Source organism: Salvelinus fontinalis, chromosome 1, assembly GCF_029448725.1.
Source record: "Salvelinus fontinalis isolate EN_2023a chromosome 1, ASM2944872v1, whole genome shotgun sequence".
Classification (NCBI taxonomy): domain Eukaryota; kingdom Metazoa; phylum Chordata; class Actinopteri; order Salmoniformes; family Salmonidae; genus Salvelinus; species Salvelinus fontinalis.
The window spans coordinates 70,613,694-70,637,982 of record NC_074665.1 but is presented as its reverse complement, the minus strand read 5'-3'; the positions used below and the strand labels follow the sequence as shown (position 1 = coordinate 70,637,982).

Sequence of the window (24,289 nt, the reverse complement as noted above, 5' to 3'; positions counted from 1 at the left end):
AAGCAGGGGCGCGGATCAGAAAACCAGTCAGTATCTGGTGTGACCACCATTTGCCTCATGCAGTGCGACACATCTCCTTCGCATAGTGTTGATCAGGCTGTTGATTGTGGCCTGTGGAATGTTGTCCCTCTCCTCTTCAATGACCGTGCAAAGTTGATGGATATTGGCGGGAACTGGAACACGCTGTCGTACACATTGATCCAGAGCATGTCTGGTGAGTATGCAGGCCATGGACAAACTGGGACATTTTCAGCTTCTAGGAATTGTGTACAGATCCTTGCGTCATGGGGCCGTGCACTATCAATAAAATGTAATTGTGTTTGTTGTACGTAGCTTATGCTGCCCATACCATAACCCAACCTGGGGCACATGACGTCCATACACATGTTTTGTGATTGTGAGGCCGGTTGGACGTACTGCCAAATACTCTAAATCATTGTTGGAGGCGCCTTATGGTAGAGAAATTAGCATTAGATGCTCTGGCAACAGTTCTGGTGGACATTCCTGCAGTAAGCATGCCAATTGCACGTTCCCTCAAAACTTGAGACATCTGTGGAATTGTGTTGTGTGACAAAACTGTCCATTTTAGAGTGGCCTTTTATTGTCCCCAGCACAAGGTGCACCTGTGTAATGATCATGCTATTTAATCAGCTTCTTGACATGCCACACCTGTCAGATGGATTAATTATCTGAGATAATGAGTGGGCTGGACGAGAGATGAGTTTCAGATTGTTCTGCGGTGTAGCATCTTGTGTCTATAAAATTAGCTGCTCGTTATACGTAGATATTCCTTTCTACTGCAGTTTTTTAAAAGATATAACTAATAGCCATGGAGAACTGCAAATATGTTGCTACTACTCAATAACATTGCTGCCCTGAATTTATCAGGCAATTTCGACAAAGGTCAGTGGGGAAATGTTGTGATGGACTACTTTCTGGAGGAACATCGTATCATGCTGACGCTCTCTGACTCTGAAAATGAATCAGACGATGAGGAAATCCCTGATTTAGGTAAAAACATTTTCATTGAAGACATTGTAGTCTTTGAAATGACGGTGATGGGGAAGAAACGGCGATCAACAGTGTTGTTGTCATGGAAGAAGTTGACCGAGTTTTTAGATCAGTGGAACACAACGGGCCAAACAAGCTGTGCAAACTAAACGGAAACGACACAGGACGTCTTATTTAATGAAAGGGGTTGCAGTCTGCCGAGAATCTTTCTCAGAAAGTTGTTTTCATCGCAAGTTAAGGCTTGCTGTTAGCTAGCCAGCTGGAGTTTGATGGCTGGCTTGCTAGCTAACGTTAACATTGAACCTAACTTATTTGGTTAATTTTAGCTATGACAAACGGTTTGTGTTGCTAGTAATGTTACTCTAGTGATTGGGATTATAGTACATTTTTTAGCTAGTTAACATTAACGTTACATGTCTAAACAAACGACCAAGTTAAAACTTGCTGTTAGCTAACTGAGGTTAGATAGCTGGCTTGCTAGCTAACATTCATTTACGTTTACAAAGTGTGTGTAACGTTAGTGATGTTTTCTCAGAATGCCATTTCGCATTGCTAGTTATAGCCTAATGTTAGCTAGCTAACATTGAACCTATTTGGTTAACTTTAGGTAGCTATGACAATCGGTTGGTAATGCTAGTTAAAGCTTGCTGTTTGCTAGCCAGCTGACGTTAGATGGCTGGCTAGCTAACATTACGTGTATGAACTGGGTGTAGTGATTTGAAATGGCATTCTGAGAGAACATCTATTGTATAAAAAAGGAAAAATATTTGTATCTGTAATTTGTCTTCAGCATCAGTAGAACACGCCTGACTCTAATCCACCAGTCATACAAGGAGAATGGTCTAATGCCTACTATCAAAACAAAAAGAGAGCTGGCCCAAGAAAGCAAAGGCAGCAATGCAGTCATCAATTACATGCACCATTTCTTCACCAACTGGGGAAACACATGTGGACCTGAATTGTGATAACTGCAGTGGCCAAAACAAGAACAAGTTTGTGCTCTGGTATTGTGCCTGGCGGACCATGCACAAGCTCCACCACAGTCTGAACCTTCATTTCCTGATCACAGGTCACACCAAGTTTGCCCCCGGCTGGTGTTCAGGCCTCATCAAGCAGTGCTTTAGAAAGTCCAGAATGAACACTTTGTCTGAGATTGCTGGTGTTGTGAAGGACAGCACTGTGACATCCCACAGCTGGTTGGACTAGATGATGGTACGGTGCTGGTGGAACGCTATGGCTGGCAACAACACCTGACTCCGTACTTCAGGCAGCTGCCATAGATCAAGCAGTACCAGCACTGTAGGTGAAAATCATTTTCATTGCATTGTATGTGGTTATTCGTCTTATCTAAACTTGGGAGGTGAATTGATGTTGTGCAGGGTTGTAATGTCTTCCGATTTTTTGATGTTGTTATTCCTTGTTTTACAGCTCCGATGCTCTGGAGCCTGGTGTTGTTGTCGCCAAGGAGCGTTCTGGACTGTCGGGACCAGGTTTCAGCTGCTGCGCAACGCTGACATCCTTCCTCCCATAGATGGTCAGCCTGTACAAGCACCACCTGGACTGGACACAGCTTGACAAACATATTTTTGAGAAGATTAGGGAGTTTTGCTATGGACATCACATGCCCTGCACCAAAGTCAAGGGCACGGCAGAAACAGACTCTCCCCGATTATAGATTCCCTTGTTCATGTGTGCTTCAGACGAATCAGTCATCAGTACTATCTGCAGTGCCTCTATTTTTATTTTTTTCACCTTTATTTAACCATTTAGGCCAGTTGAGAACAAGTTCTCATTTACAAGTGCGACCTAGCCAAGATAAAGCAAAGCAGTGCGACACAAACAACAGAGTTACACATGGAATAAAGAAACTTACAGTCAATAACACAATAGAAAAAAGTCTATATACAGTCTGTGCAAATGGCGTGAGGAGGTAAGGCAATAAATAGGCCATAGTAGCGAAGTAATTACAATTTAGCAAATTAACAGTGGAGAGATAGATGTGCAGATGATGATGTGCAAGTAGAAATACTGGTGTGCAAAAGAGAAGAAAGTAAATAAAAACAATAAGGGGATGCGGTAGGTAGATTGGATAGGCTATTTACAGATGGGCTGCAGTGATCGGTTAGCTGATCGGTTAGCTGATGTTTAAAGTTAGTGAGGGAGATATAAATCTCCAACTTCAGCGATTTTTGCAATTCGTTCCAGTCATTGGCAGCAGAGAACTGGAAGGAAATCTCAGAATTTTTGGTGGCCTTCCGAAGCCAGGATTCAGACACGCAAGGACATCAGGGTTGGCGGAGTGTGCTAAAGCAGTGAGTAAAACAAACTTAGGGAGGAGGCTTCTGATGTTAACATGCATGAAACCAAGGCTTTTACGGTTACAGAAGTCAACAAAAGAGAGCGTCTGGGGACATTCAGAGCCTGGGTTAACCTCCACATCACCAGAGGAACAGAGGAGGAGTAGGATGAGGGTACGGCTAAGGACTATCAAAACTGGTCGTCTAGAGCGTTGGGGACAGAATAAAAGGAGCAGATTTCTGTGCATGGTAGGATAGATTCAGGGCATAATGTACAGACAGGGGTATGGTAGGGTGCGGGTACAGTGTAGGTAAATGTAGGCATTGAGTGACTATAAGACAAATTGCATCTCTGGATGCACTAGTTATGCTGGGTGAGGTCACCGCATGTGTGGGACGTGGGACAAAAGAGATATCTGAGGCATGTTGAGTGGGACTAGGGGCTCCGCAGTAAACTATTCAAATGACTCTCTCCTAACACACACACCATACGTTTCTGCTACTATTTTTTTTGTTTTGATCCTACTGCTCCACCACTTTACCCCTGATTGTATGCATATAACTACCTTGTCTATCACTGACATTGTTATTGATGTTGTTCTTGTACATAGTTTGAATAAGTAAAATATTATAAAGTATCTATTTCTGATATTGCTACTCTGCAAGTAACCATTTGGCTGTACCATTTACACCTTCTGTAGAGATCCATCCACTTAGCAAGACTTAGCAAGATATTGATATATAAAATGAATATTGTTATGTGTGGTCGTAACATGATTTTGTTACATACCACAACAATATCAGGTGACCATATCAAGTGTCCATCACATAAATATATGGCGCATGCATCTGTTTATGTACTGTACATGTGCACCTCACTCAGGTTTCAACTCAGGTTGCATGGCCTTAACTTACGTATGGAAAACTATTTGATAAGTGTGTGTGTGTAACAGTATATACAGTTGAAGTAATAAGTACTAAGTTTTTTCACAATTCCTGACATTTAATCCGAGTAAAAACTCCCTATCTTAGGTCAGTTAGGATCACCACTTTATTTTGAGAATGTTAAATTTCAGAATAATAGTAGAGAGAATGATTTATTTCAGCTTTTATATCTTTCATCACATTCCCAGTGGGTCAGAGGTTTACATACCCTCAATTAGTATTTGGTAGCATTGCCTTGCCTTGTTTAACTTGGGTCAAACATTTCGAGTAGCCTTCCACAAGCTTCACACAATAAGTTGGGTGAATATTGGCTCAGAGCTGGTGTAACGGAGTCAGGTTTGTAGGCCTCCTTGCTTGCACATGCTTTGTCAGTTCTGCACACACATTTTCTATAGGATTGAGGTCAGGGCTTTGTGATGGCCACTCCAATACCTTGACTTTGTTGTCCTTAAGCCGTTTTGCCACAACTTTGGAAGTATGCTTGGGGTCATTGTCCATTTGGAAGACCCATTTGCGACCAAGCTTTATCTTCCTGACTGATGTCTTGAGATGTTGCTTCAATATATCCACATAATTTTCCTCCCTCATGAAGCCATCTATTTTGTGAAGTGCACCAGTCCCTCATGCACCAAAGTAACCCCACAACATGATGATGCCGTGCTTCACGGTCGGGATGCTGTTCTTCGGCTTGCAAGGAATAGAATTTGGAATTGGAAATTAAATAGAAATTGACCCCAACCCTGATTTTAGTTAGATGTAAAATTGTGCAACTAAAACCTCCTTGGCAAAAATGTCAAAATGAATTAGATTTTTTAAATTTATCTTAAGGAAGTGTATACTGGCTATGTTGTTGCTCTGGCGTCTCAAGAGGGACAAACAGTAATATTTCTCGTTTTCCAAGCGAAGGTCTTTTAAGGGAGTATGCAAGGGACAAACGTTTGCGTCTGGAGCAAAGTGAACCTAAATGGCACCCTATGCATTCGGAAAGTACTCAGACCCCTTGACTTTTTCCACATTTTGTTAAGTTACAGCCTTATTCTGTCATTCTGCCCCTGAGCAAGGCAGTTAAACCCCTGTTCCCCGGGCGCCGTAGACGTGGATGTCGTTTTAAGGCAGCCTCTGCACCTCTCTGATTCAGAGGAGCTGGGTTAAATGCGGAAGACAAATTTCAGTTGAAGGCATAAAGTTGTACAACTGACTAGGTATCCCCTTTTCCATTTCCCTTTCTAAAATTGATGAAATTGTTTTCCCCCCCTCATCAATACACACACAACATCCCATAATGACAAAGCAAAAACAGATTTTTTGACATTTTAGCAAATGTATTCAAATAAAAAACAGAAACACCTTATTTACATAAGTATTCAGACACTTTGCTATGAGCCTCAAAATTGAGCTCAGTTAATTAAGTCCTGTTTCCATTGATCATCCTTGATATTTCTACAACTTGGAGTCCACCTGTGGGAAATTAAATTGATTGGACATGATTTGGAAAGGCACACACCTGTCTATATAAGGTCCCACAGTTGACAGTGCATGCCAGAGCAGAAACCAAGCCATGAGGTCGAGGGTATTGTCTGTAGAGCTCCGAGACAGGATTGTGTCGAGGCACAGATCTGGGGAAGGGTACAAAAAAATTATGCAGCATTGAAGGTTCCCAAGAACACAGTGGCCTCCATCATTATTAAATGGAAGAAGTTTAGAACCACTAAGACTCTTCCTAGCGCTGGCCTCCCGGCCAAACTGAGCTCCAGAGGTCCTCTGTGGAGATGGGAGAACCTTCCAGAAGGACAACCATCTCTGCAGCACTCCACCAATTAGGCCTTTATGGTAGAGTGGCCAGACGAAAGCCACTCCTCAGTAAAAGGCACATGTCAGCCCTCTTGACGTTTGCCAAAGGCACCTAAACGACTCTCAGACCAAGATTATCTGGTCTGATGAAACCAAGATTGAACTCTTTGGCTTGAACGCCAAGCATCACATCTGTAGGAAACCTAGCACCACACCTATGGTGAAGCATGTTGGCAGCATCATGCTGTGGGGCTGTTTTTCTGCAGGAACTGGGAGACTAGTTAGGATCGAGGGAAAGATGAGCATAGCAAAGGACAGAGAGATCCTTGATGAAAACCTGCTCCAGAGGGCTCAGGACCTCAGACTGGGGCGAAGTGGCATCATCGCCTAGTATGGCAACTGGTTGTATAACCGCCTGGTATGGCAACTGCTCGGCCTCCAACCGCAAGGCACTACAGAGGGTAGTGGGTATGGCCCAGTACATCACTGGGGCCAAGCTTCCTGCCACCCAGGACTTCTATACCAGGTGGTGCAAGAGGAAAGCCCTAAGAATTGCCAAAGACTCCAGCCACCCTAGTCAACATAGACTGTTCTCTCTGCTACCTCCACGGAAAGGGGTACCGGAACGCCAAGTCTAGGTGCAAAAGGCTTCTTATCAGCTTCTACCCCCAAGCCGTAAGACTGCTGAACAGCTAATCAAATGCCACACTTTTTATTTTATTTTATATTAACTCTTATTTTTCTTAAAACTCCATTGTTGGTTATGGCCTTGTAAGTAAGCATTTCACGGTTGTATTCGGCACATGTGACAAATACAATTTGATTTTTAAGGTTAATCTTCCAACAGGACAACAACCCTAAGCACACAGGCCAGACAACGCAGGAGTGGATTCGGGACGAGTCTCTGAATGTCCTTGAGTGGCCCAGCCAGAGCTCGGACTTGAACCCGATCGAACATCTCTGGAGAGACCTGAAAATAACTGTGAGGCAACCTTCCCTATCCATGTATGATATGTACGATACATGTATGTATGATATGTAGGATATGTATAAATGTATAATATATGTTTGATATGTTCACTTTCACTGCTATGCGGATGACACACAGCTGTACATTTCAATGAAACATGGTGAAGCCCCCAAAATTGCCTTCACTAGAAGCCTGTGTTTCAGACATAAGGAAGTGGATGGCTGAAAACTTTCTACTTTTAAAAACTCGGACAAAACAGAGATGCTTGTTCTAGGTCCCAAGAAACAAAGAGATCTTCTGTTAAATCTGACAATTAATCTTGATGGTTGTCAAGTCGTGTCAAATAAAACTGTGAAGGACCTCGGCGTTACTCTTGACCCTGATCTCTCTTTTGACGAACATATCAAGACTGTTTCAAGGACAGCTTTTTTCCATCTACGTAACATTGCAAAAATCAGAAATTTTCTGTCCAAAAATGATGCAGAAAAATTAATCCATGCATTTGTTACTTCTAGGCTAGACTACTGCAATGCTCTACTTTCCGGCTACCTGGATAAAGCACTAAATAAACTTCAGTTAGTGCTAAATACGGCTGCTAGAATCCTGACTAGAACCAAGAAATTTGATCATATTACTCCAGTGCTAGCTTCCCTACACTGGCGTCCTGTTAAGGCAAGGGCTGATTTCAAGGTTTTACTGTTAACCTATAAAGCGTTACATGGGCTTGCTCCTACCTATCTTTCCGAGTTGGTCCTGCCGCACATACCTACACGTACGCTACGGTCACAAGACGCAGGCCTCCTAATTGTCCCTAGAATTTCTAAGCAAACAGCTGGAGGCAGGGCTTTCTCCTATAGATCTCCATTTTTATGGAATGGTCTGCCTACCCATGTGAGAGACGCAGACTCGGTCTCAACCTTTAAGTCTTTACTGAAGACTTATCTCTTCAGTAGGTCATATGATTGAGTGTAGTCTGGCCCAGGAGTGTGAAGGTGAAAGGCTCTGGAGCAACGAACCACCCTTGCTGTCTCTGCCTGGCCGGTTCCCCTCCACTGGGATTCTCTACCTCTAACCCTATTACAGGGGCTGAGTCACTGGCTTACTGGTGCTCATTCATGCCGTCCCTAGGAGGGGTGCGTCACTTGAGTGGGTTGAGTTACTGACGTGATCTTCCTGTCTGGGTTGGCGCCCCCCCTTGGTTTGTGCTGTGGTGGAGATCTTTGTGGCCTATACTCGGCCTTGTCTCAGGATTGTAAGTTGGTGGCTGAAGATATCCCTCTAGTGGTGCGGGGGCTGTGCTTTGGCAAAGTGGGTGGGGTTATATCCTTCCTGTTTGGCCCTGTCCGGAGGTATCATCGGATGGGGCCACAGTGTCTCCTGACCCCTCCTGTCTCAGCCTCCAGTATTTATGCTGCAGTAGTTTGTGTCGGGGGGCTAGGGCCAGTTGGTTATATCTGGAGTACTTCTCCTGTCTTATCCAGTGTCCTTTGTGAATTTAAGTATGCTCTCTCTAGTTCTCTCCTTCTCTCTTTCTCTCTCTCTCTCTCGGAGGACCTGAGCCCTAGGACCATACATCAGGACAACTGGGCATGATGACTCCTTGCTGTCCCCAGTCCACCTGGCCTTGCTGCTGTTCCAGTTTCAACTGTTCTGTCTGCAGTTATGGAACTCCTACCTGTCCCAGACCTGCTGTTTTCAACTCTTAATGATCGGCTATGAAAAGCCAACTGACATTTATTCCTGATTATTATTTGACCATGCTTGTCATTTATGAACATTTTGAACATCTTGGCCATGTTCTGTTATAATCTCCACCTGGCACAGCCAGAAGAGGACTGGCCACCCCTCATAGCCTGGTTCCTCTCTAGGTTTCTTCCTAGGTTTTGGCCTTTCTAGGGAGTTTTTCCTAGCCACCGTGCTTCTACACCTGCATTGCTTGCTGTTTGTGGTTTTAGGCTGGGTTTCTGTACAGCACTTCGAGATATTAGCTGATGTACGAAGGGCTAAATAAAATAAACTTGATTGATATGTATAATATATCCTGTCTAGGATGAGAGTGCCGCTAGCGGCACTCCCCCCCCACCCCCACTGAAAAGGCAGAGCCGCGAAATTCAAAAAAAATATTTTTTTTAAATATTTAACTTTCACACATTAAAGTCCAATACAGCTAATGAAAGACACAGATCTTGTGAATCCAGCCAACATGTCCGATTTTTAAAATGTTTTACAGGGAAGACACAATATGTAAAGATGTACATCTATTACCTAAAAACACATTAGCATAATCCACCATCTTTTATTTGTCCACCAACACCAGTAGCTATCACCAATTCGGCTAAACTAAGATATTTATAGCCCCTAACCAAGAAAAAAACTCATCAGATGACAGTCTGATAACATATTTATGGTATGGGATAGGTTTTGTTAGAAAAATGTGCATATTTCAGGTAGATGGCATAGGTTACAATTGCACCCACCGTCACAAATGGACTAGAATAACTACATAGAGCAACGTGTTTACCTACTTACTAATCATCAAACATTTCGTAAAAATACACAGCATACACTAATCGAAAGACACAGATCCTGTGAATACAGACAATATTTCAGATTTTCTAAGTGTCTTACAGCGAAAACACAATAAATCGTTATATTAGCATAGCACAGGTGCAAACATTACCCCAGCATTAATTCTAGCCAAAGTGAGCGATAACGTCAACATCGCCAAAATATATTATTTTTTTCACTAACCTTCTCAGAATTCTTCAGATGACACCCCTGTAACATCACATTACAACATGCATATACAGTTTGTTCGAAAATGTGCATATTTAGCCACCAAAATCATGGTTAGACAATGGGGAAAGTAGCCCAGCTGGTGAGAAAATGTCCGTGCGCCATATTAGACAGTGATCTACTCTTATACATAAATACTCATAAACGTGACTAAAAAATATAGGGTGGACATCGATTGATAGACAATTTAATTCTTAATACAATCGCGGAATTACATTTTTTAAATTATCCTTACTTTTCAATACAGTTTGCGCCAAGCGAAGCTACGTCAAAAAACATGGCGTCCTAAGCCACTAACATTTTTCGACAGAAACACGATTTATCATAATAAAAATGTCCTACTTTGAGCTGTTCTTCCATCAGTATCTTGGGCAAAGGATCCTTTCTTGGGTCTAATCGTCTTTTGGTGGAAAGCTGTCCTCTTGCCATGTGGAAATGCCAACTGCGTTCAGCATGAACTGGAAGCGTGCCCGGCGATTCACAGCGTTTCAGAAATAAATGTCCCAAAATCGCACTAAACGGATATAAATTGCTATAAAACGCTTTAAATTAACTACCTTATGATGTTTTTAACTCCTATAACGAGTCTTAACATGACCGGAGAAAGATTACTCCCAACACTAATGCTTGGAACAGGTGCGGGTCGGTGTCCTCCACGCGCATAACGCAGCTCCAAAAGACTTACTAGCTATAGGGTTTTTTAATTTATAGTGCCTGTGAACGCGCAATCGACCCCATTCAAATCGTCATCACGTAAAGGCATCCAGGGGAAGACGTAAGCAGTGTCCGTATACTCATAGCAATAACAGTGGCCTTTTAACTGACTCCAGATCAGGGGCCAACATTTCTGAAATCTGACTCCATGTCAGGGAAATTGCTGTAGAATGGGTTCTGTTCCACTTAGAGACAAAATTTCAACTCCTATAGAAACTATAGACTGTTTTCTATCCAATAATAATAATAATATGCATATTGTACGATCAAGAATTTTGTGGGAAGCCGTTTCAAAAATTACACGATTAGCATAAATAGTGACAACAGCGCCCCCAGCCTAAAACAGGTTAAATCATATGTATGATACAGTTTAAGTCGGAAGTTTACATATTTTGGTTGCAGTCATTAAAATTTGTTTTTCAACCACTCCACAAATTTCTTGTTAACAAACTATAGTTTTGGCAAGTTGGTTAGGACATCTACTGTATGCATGACACAAGTAATTTTTCAAACAATTGTTTACAGACATTATTTCACTTATATTTCACTGTATCATAATTCCAGTGGGTCAGAGCAAGGAGGCCTACAATCCTGACTCCGTTACACCAGTTCTGTCAGGAGGAATGGGACAAAATTCACCCAACTTATTGTGGGAAGCTTGTGGAAGGCTACCCAAAACATTTGACCCAAGTTAAACAATTTAAAGGCAATGCTACCAAATACTAATTGAGTGTATGTAAACTTCTGACCCACTGTGAATGTGATGAAAGAAATAAAACCTGAAATAAATCATTCTCCCTACTATTATTCTGACATTTCACATTCTTAAAATAAAGTGTTGATCCTAACTGACCTAAGACAGGGAATTTTTACTCGGATTAAATGTCAGGAATTGTGAAAAACTGAGTTTAAATGTATTTGGCTAAGGTGTATGTAAACTTCCGACTTCAACTGTATATGTACAGTATATGTAGCCTTATGATTATTTTCCATATTCAGACATAATGAGCTTTGCTTTGATTATATTCAGTGACGTATTTCACAATAATAACTCACTGAGATGGAGCGGTCAAATATCACTATTGAAACTATATCATTTATCTCAAAGTGTTTCACCGATCTGTGGCAAATGCTAAAATGTAATTTAATAGAGAAATACTCACTTGGACTATCAATTGAGCAAGCGAGCCAGGATGACTAAGCTCTGACACACCCACACAATGTTGAAGTGTGTGTGTGTGTGTGTGTGTGTGTGTGTGTGTGTGTGTGTGTGTGTGTGTGTGTGTGTGTGTGTGTGTGTGTGTGTGTGTGTGTGTGTGTGCAGAGGTTGTAATAGGTATAAACAGCAGATTGTCTGGAGGTCGGTGTGTCCTCCTTTCAGGGCCAAGCCAAGTATGTAGGCAGAGGCATACACACACACATATAGTCGTGAGACACTGCCCACACGTATGCACACCCACATCTGCGTGTGAGTCACACAGCCAAATGTTGCAGACGTTATCTTTTCTTCTTGGAGTCTGAGCGAGCTTGTAGATTACTCAGCAAGCAGCTGCCCGGCCATAGCAAGGTCTTCAGAGAGACTGCACTGCCACACTACACCCCGTCACAGACAGGCTGCCAATATACCCGCTTCTCAGGGGATGACACACAATTTACTGCTATGGCTAAGCATTTCCCCCCCTCAGCTCCCAAACAGAGTGATGTTCACACCTTGTCTTGATGAAATAAATCCCTTTGTTAATAATACACCATCTGCTAGCATCAGTGGCGATCGGTGCCATTTAAGATGAGGGCGGATGATCATTTTCTTTCTGAGCATGGTATTATTTCTATTACAGCATATTGGATGACTGTCATTCATATTCCATTCACCCAGTTCAATGTAACATTGATAGGTTTAGACTATTACATGATACTCAAATGGTCCCTATACCCATCATGAGGTTGCTACAACCTAGCCTCTGAATTACATTTTTTTAGTAATCAAGGTGACTCTTGCCTGCATCTAACTGATCTAGGGTGTAATTATTAGTCCAACAGTTGCAAACGACAGTTTTTATGGGACATATTCAGGTATGTTTATTCCCGTTTTGTTCCGTTTGCTTCCATTTGAGAAATGTTTTTCAACTGAATCACCCGGAATGAATACACCCCTGATCATGCGCAAACAGTTCATTTTCATAGCAGCCACATACAAACAGCATGATCACTTAGCTAGCTCTCGCTCTCTCTTGCTTCTCCTTCATTTTGGAAGAAATGAATTTGTTCGTAACTGTTCAACTGTGTTCAACAGTACTAGAGTCTTTCTCTTTGAGTCAACTACACACCACATTGTTTGCACTGCAGTGCTAGCTAGCTGCAGCTTATCAAATCAAACTTTATTTGCCACATGCGCCGAATACAACAAGTGTAGACTTAACTGTGAAATGCTTACTTACAAGCCCTTAAACAACAGTGCAGTTCAAGAAGAATACAATATTTACCAAGTAAGCTAAAATAAAAAGTAATAATAAAAACACAATAAATAAAAAGTAACACAATATGTGTTTTCAGTACTAGATTCATTCTCTGATCCTTTGATTGGGTGGACAACATGTCAGTTCATGCTGCAAGAGAGCTCTGATAGGTTGGAGGACATCCTCCGGAAGTTGTCATAATTACTGTGGTAGTCTATGGAAGGGGGTGAGAATTATGGACCTCCTAGGTTTTGAATTGAAGTCAATGTACCCAGAGGATGACGGAAACTAGATGTCCTCCGGCTACACCATGGTGCTACTGAGTGCTGTTGAGGCTACTGTAGACCGTCATTGCAAAACAATGTGTTTTAATACATTATTTGGTGACATTAATATATTTAGTATAGTTTTATCTAAATAGGATAACTTTAATGTTTCTCAAATTTTATGAAATTCACTGAGGATGGTCCCCCCCTTCCTCCTCTGAGGAGCCTCCTCTGCAAGCATCCAGCTCTTCTTCTTCTCCTACTCCTCCCCGTGACAAGACCAGCCATTGCCTTGTGCACTTAAAGGCTTGAAAAGTACACTGAGGATAAAACTTGAGCAAGATAAAACAATTGGGAGTATCAGGTGCTAAAATAACAGCTCACCTTTCAAACATGGACTCTCTAGAACAGTGGTATTCAACGCTTACATGTAAGGTCAGTGCCTGCTGGTTTTATACGTGATAATGAATAGCACACACCTGGTGTGCCAGGTCGAAATCAGTCCCATATTAGAAGGGAACAATGAAAACAAGCAGAGGAACTAGCTTTGAGGTCCAGAGTTGAGTTTGAGAGATCTAGAACATTCTCAGCATACCTGTTATGATGTGGATTGAGCAATTAGTTAATTAGATACACCTGTAATGTGATCTGCCATGCAAAACTGATACAATTGAAATGCAATTGATCAATGAATTAACTGCATGAGGTGATACTGATTGAAAGCGCTTGCTCTTGAATAAATACTGAATAAATAAATAAATGCTTAAACATTTAGCATCTCCTTCACATTCACCCTCAGTAACAGACCTGGTTGTATGGTATGTAATAGAAGCTGTCACTCATCTGGTCAGGTGTTTAATGAACAAATCAAGACCTCTAAGTGTTTCTTTAGAGAGGCCCTTAGAGAGATTAACCCATGCTGAAACACACACCACACTACCAGCCCATGAGATGTATGCATGCATACACACACTTACAGCCCCCGCCAGGTAGCATCCGTCTCCCAAAAATAGGCCCCCAGCCGTGGGTCAAATTACCAGTGCAGCTACTAATCTCCTATCCTCTGCGTTTCTCCACCACTCCATCTCGCTCTCTCCTGCTGGGCTCTTTAATGATGCAGCCTGCTGATCAGGAAAATATCCCCACACTGACTGATTAACTGACTGACTGACTGTCCATCTCATTCCAAACACAGGATGTTGTTAGACTTCAATGCAGCTTTTGACATTATTGATCACAGTCTGCTGCTCAAAAGAATGATGTGTTATGGCTTTACACCCCCTGCTATATTGTAGATAAAGAGTTACTTGTCTAACAGAACACAGAGGGTTCTTTAATGGAAGCCTATCAAATATAATCCAGTTAGAATCAGGAATTCCCCAGGGTAGCTGTTTAGGCCCCATGCTTTTTAACATTTTTACTAAGGACATGCCACTGACTTTGAGTAAAGCCAGAGTTTCTATATATGCGGATGACTCAACACTATACACGTCAGCTACTACAGCGACTGAAATGACTGCAACCCTCAACAAAGAGCTGCAGTTAGTTTCAGAGTGGGTGGCAAGGAATAAGTTAGCCCTAAATATTTCTAAAACTAAAAGCATTGTATTTGGAACAAAACACTCACTAAACCCTAAACCTTAACTAAATCTTGTAATGAATAATGTGGAAATTGAGCAAGTTGAGATGACTAAACTGCCTGGAGTAACACTGGATTGCAAACTGTCATGGTCAAAACATATTGATGCAGTAGTAGCTAAGATGGGGAGAAGTCTGTCCATAATAAAGAAATGCTCTGCCTTGTTAACAGCACTATCAACCAGGCAGGTCCTACAGGCCCTAGTTTTGTCGCACCTTGACTACTGTTCAGTCGTGTGGTCAGGTGCCACAAAAAAGGACTTAGGAAAATTGCAATTGGCTCAGAACACGGCAGGACGGCTGGCCCTTGGATGTACCCAGAGAGCTAATATTAATAATATGCATGTCAATCTCTCTCGGCTTATTTAGCCGTCTGTCTAAACTACTGGCACACAGCTTGGACACCCATGCATACCCCACAAGACATGCCACAAGAGGTCTCTTCACAGCCCCCAAGTTCAGAACAGACTATGGGAGGCACACAGTACAACATAGAGCCATGACTACATGGAACTCTATTCCACATCAAGTAACTGACGCAAGCAGTAAAATAAAAAAAAGATAAAACAAACACCTTATGGAACAGCGGAGAGAGTAAAGCAACACAAACATTGGCACAGACACATGAATACACACACACACACAATAACATACGCACTATACATACACATGGATTTAGTACTGTAGATATGTGGTGGAGGAGGGGCCTGAGGGCACACAGTGTGTTGTGAAATCTGTGAATGTATTGTTATGTTTTAAAATTGTATAAACTGCCTCAATTTTGCTCGACCCCAGGAAGAGTAGCTGCTGCTTTGGCAGCAGCTAATGGGGATCCATAACAAATACAGGATCGCCTCATGGCCTTGCCATCTTCTCCATCATCAAGGCTATCTCTCTCATTAGACTACTCCATCATCAAGGCTTTCTCTCTCATTAGACTACTCCATCATCAAGGCACTCTCTCTCATTAGACTACTCCATCATCAAGGCTCTCTCTCTCATTAGACTACCACCTCTCCTCGTATTCCTCTCCATGGCCCCACCCTGGCCATTCATTAACAACCCCAACACATCTCCCACTGGTCTCAGCATCAGGCTGCTGCTCCACCACCACCGATCATTAAAGTCTACCTACAGGGGTATGTGGAGGGTCAGGTCTAGGTGTTCTAGACCTGGTTAACTCAAAAGAAGAGTACGTATATGAGTGTACAGCTCAGTGCTGTCTGTGTTGCATGGTAGCGGCTGGCCATGACAGATCAACTAGAGAGAACTTAGATCCTAGCAGCCACTAGGCTCTGGTTACCATCTGACTATGTGGGAGAACTGAGAACAGTGACCAGTTTTCACAGGTTGTGCAACCTCTTGTCCCTTTGCACTTCCCCCTCGCTCTCTTCCCTTCCTGAAATCTAGCCTGCTTGGACAAAACATGTGACTCCCAAATGGCATCTTTCTCCCAATGGGTCCTGGTCCAACGGGAATAGGGTGCCATTTGGAATGCAAGAACATCTTACAGTGCAGTGAGTCTCAAAAGTAGCACCTCCGCCCTTGGCTCTGCTAAAGGAGAGCTTTGTTGTGGAAATGGCAGGAGGGGAGTTTTAGACTACAGGGGAGTCTCAACAAGCGTGGGACGGTCCTTTATTCCCTCTATCAACTCCTCTAGCTTGGTGAAAAGGGGGATGAAAATATGTAGAGAAAAAAACATATCAAATACTGCCATAGTTCAGAATCTCTAACAAGCAGTGCTTGACTTGAATTAAAATAGGTGTCTATACTAATTTGGAGTGTCGCTACTGTTTATATTTAGGTGCAGTAACTCTGCAATACTTTTGAGCTAATATTCTAGAAGAGGTGCAGGAACTCAAACAGAAGAAAATATGAGTTGCCGGTACTCACTTCAGTTGAGCTCCTGCCCAAGTCAAACACTGCTAATAAGCCACCTTGCTAAGATAACAGAGGGAGAACATGAGTAATATGACACTACTATTCTGAATTGTATTATATTTGCTCACATGTTTATTTTGCCAAGTTCTTCTCCTCTGAGACACAGAACAACACCCTCACATGGTAATTACAGAAAGAGTGCCACCCATCCCTCCTCACTGATCGCTGCAACACACTCATCCCTCCTCAACACAGGAGACTCCTATAACTCCCCTAACAGATGTCTCCCAGCAGCTGGGCTTTATTGGGTGAACCCCACCTACTGTGAGAGCTGGTCGTTTTTTATTTTAATATAAACTTTACCTGATTTTTAAATACTACCCAGCCTAGAAACATTTTAGTCATTTAGCAGACGCTCTGATACAGAAACAATTAGGGTTAAGTGCCTTGCTCAAGTGCACATTAACCTCTTCCTGTGGGCTGACAGAACTGCTGGTACGCAATATCTCATACCATGCAATTTGAGCTGTCCCTATCTGCCCAGCCTGGTTTCATAGACTAGACGTAACATAGTAAATGTAAATCTGGAACACTGAAATTAGTATGATATGTTAAGTTTTGTATGGTTACATAAGACAGATGGTTACTTAACCCTTTTAGCAAACCCTTCCCTAATGGCCTAACCCTTTAACCTAACTCCTAAACTTAATCCTAACCTTAACCCTAACCCCATAGCCTAGTTAACTTTAGCCAGCCAGCTAGCTTATGTTAGGTGCCTAGCCACCTAGCTAGTATTTGTAACATTTCATAAGTTTTGCTCATTTTGTAACATATTGTACATTTTGCCAATTCTTAACACATTTTCATTGCAAATTCGTACCATACAGAAATTGTAATTCAAAACATATCACACGAAATGAGTGCACAAATTAATACATGCCATACAAAACGAACCATATTATAGTAAATGGAGTGTGTCGGATTTCCGTACAGAATAATACGAAATGCTCTGAGACCAGGTTGGTCTGCCTCGAGGCAAACTGTCACTTTGTTACACATCCTTAAGTAAAATGATGTATTCAAATTAAACTTGGACTGGGGAACTTGTTTTTTGTCCCCTGTGAGCCTATGGCTGTTGGCGTCACTGCGAGCAATGTGTCACTCACTGCTGAGAAAAAGAGCATCATTTTGGAGTCGTGATAAGACCATCTATGGACGGATGGGGTGAAATTGGACATTTCCCCGGGGCACCATAAAAGCCGAAGTCGTTATCATTATTAATGGTTTCGACTATTGTAATATATATATACCATAAATAGGAAGTTTGATTTGTTATATTCGAATATAGAGAGTAACCTATACTTATCTTGACCTGTGCCTAAAACAAAGTTCAAAACGTATCCAACAGCAACCACAATCTTATCAGGTTTCATCAGCTGACGAGACTCTACTCATCAACCCACTTTAGGAAAACAATAATCGAGGGAGGAATTATTGAAGCGGGAATGAATGGACAGCTGCATGTGTGTTCTTACCTTATAGACATTCTCCGTTATACGGTGCACCTCGTCAGTCCGAGACATCGTGGGATCTTCTTCAGCCAAAACCATAGAACAGATTTCTTTAGTGACGGTAGCTTTCCTAAGAAATACTACTGAAGAAAAACACGAAGTAGGTGGAAGGAGTCGTAGTAACAAACAACTACAGAGGGAGGCGGACGCGCGTAATATGAGACTCCGGGAATCAGGGTTTTTATACGAAACTCGTCTACTGCACCCACACTAGCCCACGCAGTCTGGAGGCTATACCACGCGTAGAGCGCAGAGGGAAACATGTCATAGGGATAGCGCTGCTTGCCATTTTAAAGGGCTCTGCCTCCTCTCTCTCTCGAACACTGCCCACACCACTGCCTCCGCGTGGCCTCTTCTGCATAAAGATAATTCATAACATCTGCATGCCTGAATGACTTCAGTACACACTACAAGCACATACACACATCTCTATACACAACAATAATGATTTCAACAGATTGTGCTCTTGCGGTCAAGGTAAATTGACAAATTCTGCACACATTTTATGCATAACATATACCGTATAATGGCGTAGAACCAAGTGTAATTATCGGACATTGTACAAAACACTACAACTGAATAGCTCTGTTTATTTATTTTTATTTAACTGTTACAGTTGTGCCTATAGCTATTCATGTATGAATAGGCTTAGTGAGTGGGATGTATAGTGGGTGTGTGTGTAGGACGGAGTCACTTTTCTCGTATTGGCTACAGTATGTAGGGGAATACTCCACACCTTATTCAGAAAGTCACGATCTGCACTACAAGAGCCTGTTGTAAAATATCTCTAAATGTCAATGCCTATTCTACAAGCGGGCCTTGGATAGAATACCAAACCTATTTTCAGTCACCTTTCATTGAGTAGGCTCGTGATGGGGCAATTTACATTATGGTGGGGGTGAATAGAAAAACTTTATTTTTCTACTATTTTATTTTGTAATGGAGGGAAAACAGTGCTGCTGCTGTCTGTCTCCAATATTCCAGAAACATATCATTATAAACATGCAGATGGGAAAAAATACAGTACCTTATACACTGTTGAGATATACAGGGCACTCAACCCCTGGGTTTAGGTACCTCTTGGCAACCCTCCGAACACATAATCCAAAAGTAAAGATCCTGAATTAAGTTTTGTTGAAAAGCATTTTTTTATTTTTCCATTGCTTGTGTGATGAACAATCAACACTGAACAAAAATATAAACACATGTAAAGAGTTGGTCCCATGTTTCATGAGATGAAATAAAATATCACAGAAATGTTCCATATGCACAAAAAGTTTCTTTCTCTCAAATTGTGTGCAGGAATGTGTTTTTACATCCATGTTAGTGAGCATTTCTCCTTTGCCAAGATAATCCTGAAAGGTGTGGAATATCAATCATCTGATGAAACAGCATGGTCATTACACAAGTGCACCTTTTCTGGGGATAATAAAATGCGACCCTAAAATGTGCAGTTTTGTCACACAATAACTCAAGTTGAGAGAGCGTGCAATTTATTTAACTAGGCAAGTCAATTAAGAACAAATTCTTATTTACAATGACGGCCTACCAAAAGGCAAAATGCCTTGGACAAAACACATATCACGACAAGAGAGACAACACAACACTACATAGAGACCTAAGACAACAACATGCATGGCAGCAACACATGACAACACTGCATGGTAGCAGCACAAAACAGGGTACAAATATTATTGGGCACAGACAACAGCACAAAGGGCAAGAAGGTAGTGACAACAATACATCCCGCAAAGCAGACACAACTATCAGTAAGTGTCCATGATTGAGTCTTTGAATGAAGAGATTGAGATAAAACTGTCCAATTTGAGTGTTTGTTGGAGCTCGTTCCAGTCTATAGCTTCAGCGAACTGAAAAGAGCGACCCAGGGATGTGTGTGCTTTGGGGACCTTTAACAGAATGTGGCTGGCAGAACGGGCGTTGTATGTGGAGGATGAGGGCTGCAGTAGATATCATTCCTGACTGCAGGAATGTCCACCAGAGCTGTTGACAGACAATTGAATGTTAATTTCTCTACCATAAGACACCTCAAACATCATTTTAGAGAATTTGGCAGTACATCCAAACGGCCTCACAACCGCAGACCACGTGTAACCAAGACAGCCCAGGACCTCCACATCCGGCTTCTTCACCTGCAGGATCGTCTACGATCAGCCACCCAGACAGCTGAGGAAACTGTGGATTTACACAACCAAATAAATTCTGCACAAACTGTCAGAAACCATTTCAGAGAAGCTCAACTGTGTGCTCGTTCTCCTCACCAGGATCTTGACCTGACTGCAGTTCAGCGTTGTAACAGACTTAAATGGGCAAATGCTCATCTTCGATGTCCACTGGCACACTGGAGAAGTGTGCTCTTCACGGATGAATCCCGGTTTCAATTGTACCGGGCAGATCACAGACAGTATATGTATGTCGTCGTGTCGACGAGCGGTTTGCTAATGTCAACATTGTGATCAGAGTGCCCCATGGTGGAGGTGGAGTTATGGTATGGGCCAGCATAAGCTAAGGACAACGAAAACAATATAATTTTATCAATGACAATTTGAACGCACATAAATACCATAACTTGATCCTGAGGTACACAATTCTGGAAGCAGAAAATGTCCCAGTTCTTCCATGGCCTGCATACTCACCAGACATGCCATCTATTGAGCATGTTTGGGATGCTCTGGATCAACAGCGCGTTCCAGTTCCTGCCAATATCCAGCAACTTCACACAGCCATTGAAGAGGAGTTGGACAATATTCCACAGCCCACAATCAACAGCCTGATCCACTCTATGTGAAGGAGATGTGTAGCGCAGCAAGGGACAAATGTTCGTCACACCAGACACGGACTGGTTTTCTGACCCACGCCTCTATCTTTTTTTAAAAGGTATCTGTATTCTCAGTCATGTGAAATTCATAGATTGGTGTCTAGTAAATGTATTTCAATTCACATTTCTTTATATGAACTGTAACTCAGTAAATTCTTTGAAATTCCTGCATGTTTCGTTTATATTTTTGTTCAGTGTAGTTGGCCCACAAGTGGTTTCCAAAATTAAATAAGATCACATGTTATTTGTCACATGCTTCTTAAACAACAAGTGTAGACTAACAATGCAGAGTTAAAGATAACTTTAAATAAAAAATAGTGACATGAGGAATAAATACAGTAAATAACAACATGGCTATACACAGGGAGTAGGAAATAACACGTCTATACACAGGGAGTAGGAAATAACACGTCTATACACAGGGAGTAGAAAATAACACGGCTATACACAGGGAGTAGAAATTAACACGTCTATCCACAGAGAGTAGGAAATAACACGGCTATACACAGGGAGTAGAAAATAACACGGCTATACACAGGGAGTAGAAAATAACACGGCTATACACAGGGAGTAGAAAATAACACGGCTATACACAGGGAGTAGGAAATAACACGGCTATACACAGGGAGTAGGAAATAACACGGCTATACACAGGGAGTAGAAAATAACACGGCTATACACAGGGAGTAGAAAATAACACGTCTATACACAGGGAGTAGAAAATAACACGGCTATACACAGGGAGTAGGAAATAACACGGCTATACACAGGGAGTAGAAAATAACACGGCTATACACAGGGAGTAGAAAATAACACGGCTATACACAGGGAGTAGAAAATAACACGGCTATACACAGGGAGTAGGAAATAACACGGCTATACACAGGGCGTAGGAAATAACACGGCTATACACAGGGAGTAGGAAATAACACGGCTATACACAGGGAGTAGAAATTACATGGCTATACACAGGGAGTAGAAATTAACACGGCTATCCACAGAGAGTAGAAATTAACACGGCTATCCACAGAGAGTAGGAAATAACACGTCTATACACAGGGAGTAGAAAATAACACGGCTATACACAGGGAGTATGAAATAACATGGCTATACACAGGGAGTAGGAAATAACATGGCTATACACAGGGAATAGGAAATAACATTGCTATACACAAGGAGTACCGAGTCGATGTGCATGGGTACAAGGTAATTGAGGTAGCTATGAACAGTACATACATAGGGATAAAGTTACTAGGCAACAGGATGATAATAGACAGTAGCAGCAGCGTTTTGTGGTGAGTGTGAAAGTGTGTGTGTATGGGTCAGTATGCATGTTATGTGTGTCAGTGTACTGTAAGAATATGTGAGTGTGTAGGTACAGTCCAGTGTGTGAGAGCATAGTGTCAGTGCAAGAGAGCTAGTACAAAAAAGGGGCAATGCAGGTAGTCCGGGTAGCCATTTAGTGATCTGTTTTGCAGTCTTATGCCTTGGAGCTAGACGCTGTTCAGGGTCCTGTTGGTTCTAGACCTGGTGCACTGGTCCCACTTGCCATGTTGCGGCAGAGAGAACAGTCTGTGACTTGGGTAACTGGAGTCTTAATTTTTGTGTGGGCTACTCTGACACCTCGTATAGAGGTCCTGGATGGCAAGGAGCTCTACCCCAGTGATGTACTGGGCCGTAATCACTCTCTGTAGCAGATTGTGGTTGGGTGCCTTGCGGTTGCCATACCAAGCAGTGATGCAGCTATTGAAGATGCTCCCAATTGTGCAGCTATAGCACTTTCTAAGGATCTGAAGGCCCATGTCAAATCTTTTCAGCCTCCTGAGGGGGAAGAGGCCGTGTTGTGCCCTCTTCACAGCAGTGTGGGTGTGTGGACCATGTTCATTCCTTAGTGATGTGGACGCCAAGGAACTTGAAGCTCCCAACCCGCTCCACTACAGCCCCGTCGATGTGGATGGGAGAGTGCTCGCCCCTCCTTTTCCTGTAGTCCACAATCAGCTCCTTCGTCTTGCTGACGATGAGGGAGAGGTTGCTGTCCTGGCACCACACTGCCAGGCCTCTAACCTACTCCCTTATACGCTGTCTCATCGTGGCCGGTGATCAGTCCTACCACAGTTGTTAGCAGCAAACCTGATGATGGTATTGGAGTTGAGGCCACACAGTCATGGGTGAACAGAGAGTACAGGAGGGGACCAAGCACACACCCCCGAGGGGCCCCTGTGTTGATGGACAGTGTGGCGGATCTAGTTGCAGAGGAAAGTGTTCAGTCCCAGGGTCCTGAGCTTGGTGATGAGCTTTTATTTAACTAGGCAAGTCAGTTAACAACAAATTCTTATTTACAATTACAGCCTACCCCGGCCAAACCCTCCCCTAACCTGGACGACCCTGGGCCAAATGTATGCCGCTTTTGGAACTCCCGATCACGGCCGGTTGTGATACAACCCGGGTCTGTAGTGACGCCTCTAGCACTGTGATGCAGTGCCTTAGCCTGCTGCGCCACTTAGGATGCCCTGAATAGGACTATGGTGTTGAATGCTGAGCTATAGTAAACAAACAGCATTCTTACCAGTGGAGGCTGCTTAGGGGAGGACATCACATAATAATGGGTGGAACGGAGCAAATTGAATGGCATCAAACCATGTTTGATGTATTTGATACCGTTCCAGTGATTCCACTCCAGCCATTAGCATGAGCCCGTTCTCCCCAATTAAGGTGCCACCAACCTTCTGTGATTCTTACATAGGTATTCCTTTTGTCCAGGTGGACAGAATTAAACATCTCAACAATGAGACAGCTTCCTATTCAATTGAGACAGCAGGTGAGAATAAATATCAATCAACATTGGTCCCTAATGACATGCAACATAGCAGGAACTGTAGGTAACTACAACCAATTGAACACAGGGTGGGGCGGTGGTGTGTGGCATTCTGCCTGATGGATTGGTAGCAAGGGGACAGACACACACTCCCTGCCTCCCATATCCCCCAGATCATTACGGCGCCTTCCTCTGCAGACCTGGCTTTTTCAGGAGAACTTGAAAACAGCCTCCTCTACTCCTACACACCCCACTCACTCCATTTTCCCTGCCTGTAATCGTCTCGCAGGTTCAAATCTCCC

General features: G+C 42.6%; 1 protein-coding gene across 5 annotated transcripts in view; it reads right to left on the bottom strand.

The window, feature by feature from the left end:
• baiap2b (BAR/IMD domain containing adaptor protein 2b) overlaps positions 1-18,646 on the bottom strand; it is a 194,414-nt gene extending 175,768 nt beyond the window's left edge. For all 5 annotated transcript variants that reach the window (XM_055931798.1, XM_055931806.1, XM_055931842.1 and 2 more), the window contains exon 1: positions 18,301-18,646. In XM_055931798.1, coding sequence (XP_055787773.1) covers positions 18,301-18,375 — 75 coding nt within the window. In that variant the 5' untranslated portion in view covers positions 18,376-18,646. The remainder of the gene's footprint in view (positions 1-18,300) is intronic.
• Between the last annotated feature and the right edge of the window lie 5,643 nt (positions 18,647-24,289).